Raw genomic sequence first — 6,000 nt, 5'->3', positions numbered from 1 at the left:
ATAATAGCACAATTTGGAGTCATAAGAATAGATGCTCCGGAATTATTACATGGGGTACCAGATTATCAAATATTCTCGATTATCAAAGATTTTGAGCACATAAACCTTTCCTAAAACACTATCGACAAAAGGTTATATAACTGAATAAAACACAATATTTCCTCCAACCCCTTCAAAAAAAAAAAAGGCATGAGCATTAGCAAAAAAGTCATCCCCCAAGATTCCTCTTCTCCTCCAGTTTGGGATTGTGGAAGCACAGGACACAAGAAATCCATCTCAGCTCTTCCTTAGATCCTCCTCTGGAGGAGGCGTGCCCCCCCCCCCCCCCCCCCCCACCGCCTGGCTAGTATTACAGAGGTGGACACTGTCACAGTCCTGCAGCTCTGTTATTGCAGAGAGGATCCTCACATGGAAACTGACGGAGCTCCCAGCCCTGTGATCCAGCCTCACTGCAACACAGCAGAGCTTTCTGCGCTGAAGATCCGTTACATTAGCACCAGGCTTTAAAGGGGCACCAATCCCATTTATAACTATGGGGGTCGTCTCTGTACAAATTTATTCTGGGATGTGGATTATACTGATGGTTTTGAAGCCTGGAAACTGTCAGCAAGGTAAGAATGTATTTATTTATTTACTTTATTTTATTATTATTATTATTATTATTATTATTATTATTATTATTTTATTACATATTTATGTAGCAGATTTCTGGTCGGAAATTCTGAAACTGACTGCAGGTCTAGAGACCTAAGCTAACCGCGTCGTCGGGTTCGTTGAGGGTCATTAGACCCATGATGGGACCAGAAATTGGGACGCAAATTTGCCTGCGTAATCTTATCTGGAACCGCCTTCTATGGTGCGGTACATCGTAAGACAGGTAGTCACAGGTAAGGCTGGGTGAGGTTGGGGGCATAGCGTTCAGAAATGTGCCCAATATGTGCCCCAGATGTAAGCCTGTGTTTCCACTCCCTGTAGAAGTCTATGGGCACTTTATATGTTGGGAGAATTCTCCTCCATATACGTAATGGCCGTAGGAAATGTGAACCTATAAGTGATCGACATGGCGCCGTCAGAGTCTGTGGCGGTGTACATTGTGAAACTGGCAACTTACAGGTAAGGGCTTGTTCACATGACCGCGCCATGTTTTGCGGTCCGCGCGTGTGCCTTCAGCAATTTGCGGAACGGGACAGGAGGCCCATTATAGGAATGCCTATTCTTGTCCGCAAAACGGACAAGAATAGGACGCGTTTTATTATTCTTGCGGGGCCGCGGAACGGAGCAACGGATGCGGACAGCACACGGATGCGTCTCTCGGATGCGGAACAAAACCTCGGTCGTGTGAATGAGCCCTAAGGACTATAACAATCTGGAAGCATAGAAATACATTGTGTATGTAAAGCTGTAACCCCCCCTCAAGTAATCATTTACTGTAGTCGTTGTAAAAGCCCCCCTTCCAGATCGATACATTGTACGTCCATGTAATTAAACATCTGTTTATTTTACTTAAAGGGGTTCTGCACTTTGTTTTAACTGATGACCTATCCGACACCCAAGACCCCCGCCGCTCAGCTCCGGCACAGCCGCGGCCTTCTCGCTGTTTACCGCTGGCCCAGTGACGTCACGACTAGTATCAACTACCGTGGGCGGGGCTAAGCTCTGTTCACTTGAATGGAGCTTAGCCCCGCCCACGCTAGTTGATACTAGTCGTGACGTCACTGGGCCGGCGGTAAACAGCGAGAAGGTCGCGCCGCTGCTGGAGCGCCGCTGCCTTCTCAAACAGCTGATCTGCGGGGGTCCTGGGTGTCGGACCCCCGCCGATCAGAAGCTGATGATCTATCCAGAGGATAGATCATCAGTTAAAACAAAGTGCAGAACCCCTTTAAAGGGGGTGTCCACTTTTTCCTAGAAGAGTTTCTTAGAAGTGTCTTGGACCCCCAGCAATCAGCTATAATCTGTAGGGGAGATCTCCAGCAAGTGTTCCACTCTCCTACAGCGCCACCACAGGGGAAATGAGGGTATTACACAGTCCAGTCTAATTTAAAGGGGGTTATCCCATGAATAATGTACATAATGTAGTACATGACAACCTCTTTCTAACAAAGCTAGAACCAGCCCTGGACCTCACATGGATCCAGAGATCTCCCCATTCATTGCTCCAATTGTTCTGCTAGATTTATTTCAAGCTGGCAGCTCAGGGGGTGTGTCCTTTATCAGGGGGCGTGTCCTTTATCAGTGGGGGTCCTTTATCAGGGGGCGTGTCCTTTATAAGGGGGGAGTCCTTTATCAGGGGGGGAGTCCTTTATCAGGGGAGGAGTCCTTTATCGGGGGGGGGAGTCCTTTATCAGAGGGGAGTCCTTTATCAGGGGGGAGTCCTTTATCAGAGGGGTGTCCTTTATCAGGGGAGGAGTCCTTTATCAGGGGAGGAGTCCTTTATCAGGGGAGGAGTCCTTTATCAGGGGGGGAGTCCTTTATCAGAGGGGTGTCCTTTATCAGGGGAGGAGTCCTTTATCAAGGGTGGAGTCCTTTATCAGGGGGGGTGTCCTTTATCAGGGGGGGAGTCCTTTATCAGGGGGGGAGTCCTTTATCAGGGGGGGAGTCCTTTATCAGGGGAGGAGTCCTTTATCAGGGGGGGTGTCCATTATCAGGGGGGGTGTCCTTTATCAGAGGGGTGTCCTTTATCAGGGGAGGAGTCCTTTATCAGGGGAGGAGTCCTTTATCAGAGGAGTGTCCTTCATCAGGGGAGGAGTCCTTTATCAGAGGGGAGTCCTTTATCAGGGGGGGAGTCCTTTATCAGGGGGGTGTCCTTTATCAGGGGGGTGTCCTTTATCAGGGGGGTGTCCTTTATCAAGGGAGTCAAACCAGCACCTGGATCCGAATATTTTTGTACAGACGATAAACAGAGATCTAACAAACAATAAGGAATTCATGCACAAAGTGTAAGCTCTTATTATATGGCGACTGCGCTTTATGTAGATCTGAAAATTCCCTTTAATTAATTTTCAGAATTCTTTCCCATTTGCTGTTTTTCCAGTATGTGCAAAGTATGGTGTCTGACGTGAAACGGTGAATTACCGGCACACTAAATGCAAACCAGATGTTGTCTTCCATAAATGACATTCACATGTAATGCACAATCCTCAGTTTGCAGAACGAGCGCTGGATAATTACACTGGAGCTGTCTGCAAGCTATTGCTCTGTGGTAGCATCCATTTAAAGGGACAGTCCACTTTGAACAATCCATTTTGTTAGAAGGGTTCCCCCCAAAAACAAGCTGATGACAGGGTGTCCAGCCATCAGCAGTAATTGGTAAACGGGACCTGGTGGCAAGTATCTATTTTTCTTACAGCGCCTCCGCAGGGAAAAAGAGGTATTACATGGTTTCCATAGGAATTAATGGGCAGCTTGTTTAATGCCTGGGACCTACCAGGTCCTCCAGAGGGACAGAAGCTCTTTGTAGCCTCCGAGGACCAGTCTGGCAGCTGCTTATCTACTTTTGATACTCACAGCAATGATGCTCCCCCTCCCCCACATACACCAAGCACATTGGGCATATGCCCCGGGTTGACCGTCTTCATGCATTTATTCATTTATATGGCGCCAACATATTCTGTGTAGCGCTGTACATAGATTTGCATCACTCACATGGGTCCTGTTCCCTTTGGGGCACAAAATTAAAATTCCAGAAGATGTTTTTGGGGACCGCAAATTGCACCGCCCGTGGGGGCCTGCACTGGCGGATGCAGACCTACGATCTGTCTACACCCCAATTGCATCGTGTCAATTGATCATGTGACACAAGAGGGGCGCAGGTCACTGCTATGGCCAGAGATTGACTGCAGCAGTGTCAAAGTGGACGTGGACAGCGAGGGACCCAGGATAGGCAGCAAAGATGGTGGGGAGCAAAGGAACTGGGACCCCGCAGTCCAGAGCAGGTAAGGCCCCTTTCACACGAGCGAGTGCAATATGTGACGTGAACGCATAGCACCCGCACTGAATCCTGACCCATTCGTTTGAACGGGTCTGTGTACATGAGCGTTTTTTTTTTATTTCCACGCATCAGTTCTGCGTTGTATGAAAAACGCAGCATGTTCTATATCCTGCGTTTTTCACGCAATGCAGGCCCCATAGAAGTGAATGGGGATTCAGTGAAAAACGCATCGCATCCGCAAGCAAATACGTATGCAATGCGTTTTTCACTGACGGTTGTTTGTAAACCTTCAGTTTATTTATCACGTGCGTGAAAAACGCATCAAAACGCATTGCACCCGCGCAGAAAAAAGTGAGCAACTGAACGCGATCGCAGACAAAACGGACTGAACTTGTATGGAGGCACCCCGACTGTCCTTCACAGCAGACATTGCAGAGTCAGGTAGTTGGACTTCAACATGTCTGATGCCTTTGTTCTTGCGGAAAAAAAGCCACCGTTACAGGTGTCTGCCGTTTTTGTGTGGCGCGCTGCAGGATTTTGATGCATGGGTGTAGAAAGCGCGCACTTCGGGCTTTCATAAAAAAAAAAAAAAAAAAAGAACTTCTGGTAGATAGTCTGTAGCAAATCTGCAGGATACACTGTAGAAACAACTGATACATTTCATAGTAGTGTCAGTTATGTATTGCTTTTATAGATAGATCTATATTCTGTGAATTAGGCATAAAAATTGGCGATTTCTCATGAAGACAACCCCTACTCTACAACCCCTGTCCATACACATAAGATAATAGCCAACATCGTCACTTTTTACCATTTTGAAAACCGCTGTTTGAAAATTTTACACGGCCAATGTCTTTCGGCAGAGTCCAGTATGGAAAAAACGTGATCCGTCGGGTTGGATTTTTTGGTCCATTGTCCACTGGAACTGCACGTGTATGCCATGATTGGCCAAATACATCCGATCATTTGACACTTTGTCCACTCTGTTGGTTTACTTCTTTTTTTTTTTTTCACCGTTCTCTCTGATCTGCCAGGTTAGTTTGGGAAGATTGATCAAATCGTTCAGGCAAATAATCCAGTATATACCTATATACCAGTATATATAACTGACTGGTCGCTTTGAGCAGCGACTCCATCGATCATCTGATCGCTCTTGTCCTGATTCCTGCAATGTTTGTCTGGTTACACACTTTCCCTGCAGTGGCCACTACAGGAGAAAAGCAGTATTACATATTTGTGGTCATGGCTACGGCCAAGAGATATCCGAAAAACCCTAGGGAGAGAAACAACGGGAACAACCTAACCCAGCTAGGCGTGTCTTAGTTAACCTGACTAAATGGCTTGTTGTGTGCCCTAAGCCATGATCGTGGGTAGGCCTATAAGTGGGCATACCCTGTGGAAATCAGAAGATAAGGGAGGGAGGGTGGGGCATATATATATATATCTGCTTATTTCCATAAACAGTGCCACTCTTAGTTATGGGTTGTGTCTGGTATTGCAGTTCAGACCCATTCTATTGAATAATTTGGACAGCCCATGATTAAGACTAGCCCTGGTTTTGGAAGAAAGCAGCCTTGTTTTACTACTGGTATAATTTTGGATGAATTTTTTGGAAACTGTCGCATCGCAGTCGCAGCATGTCACATGTCGCAGTACGACACCACAGACTATCATTATAAAAATTGTTGAGACAAAATGTTGCGCGACACATGTCGTTGTGTAGCCCGTAGCATTAAAGGGGCAGGCGCTGTGGAGATCACTGTTAAAGGGGCAGGCACTGTGGAGGTCACTGTTAAAGGGCCGGGCACTGTGGATGTTACTGTTAAGGGGGCAGGCCGATGTGGAGATCACTGTTAGAGGGGCGGACACTGTGGAGGTTATTGTTAAGTGGGCAGGGGCCACTATTAAAGGGGCAACTGCTGTGGAGGTCACTGTTAAGGCAGTGGGGTACTGTGGAGGTCACTGTTAAGGGGGAGGACCCCTGAGGAGGTCACTGTCAAAGGGAGTGAGGTGCTGTGAAACTCACTGTTAAAGGGACGGGCTGCTATGAAGGTCAAAGTTAAGCGGATGGG

General features: G+C 47.1%; 1 protein-coding gene across 1 annotated transcript in view; it reads left to right on the top strand.

The window, feature by feature from the left end:
* The first annotated feature begins 450 nt into the window (after positions 1 to 450).
* The window catches only part of VWDE (von Willebrand factor D and EGF domains), a 109,472-nt gene continuing 103,922 nt past the window's right edge, over positions 451 to 6,000 (top strand). Inside the window, exon 1 of the mRNA XM_040431275.1 lies at positions 451 to 611. Coding sequence (XP_040287209.1) covers positions 533 to 611 — 79 coding nt within the window. The 5' untranslated portion in view covers positions 451 to 532. The remainder of the gene's footprint in view (positions 612 to 6,000) is intronic.

Source organism: Bufo bufo, chromosome 5 (assembly GCF_905171765.1).
Source record: "Bufo bufo chromosome 5, aBufBuf1.1, whole genome shotgun sequence".
Classification (NCBI taxonomy): Eukaryota; Metazoa; Chordata; class Amphibia; order Anura; family Bufonidae; genus Bufo; species Bufo bufo.
This window is presented reverse-complemented; position numbering and strand designations above follow the sequence as displayed.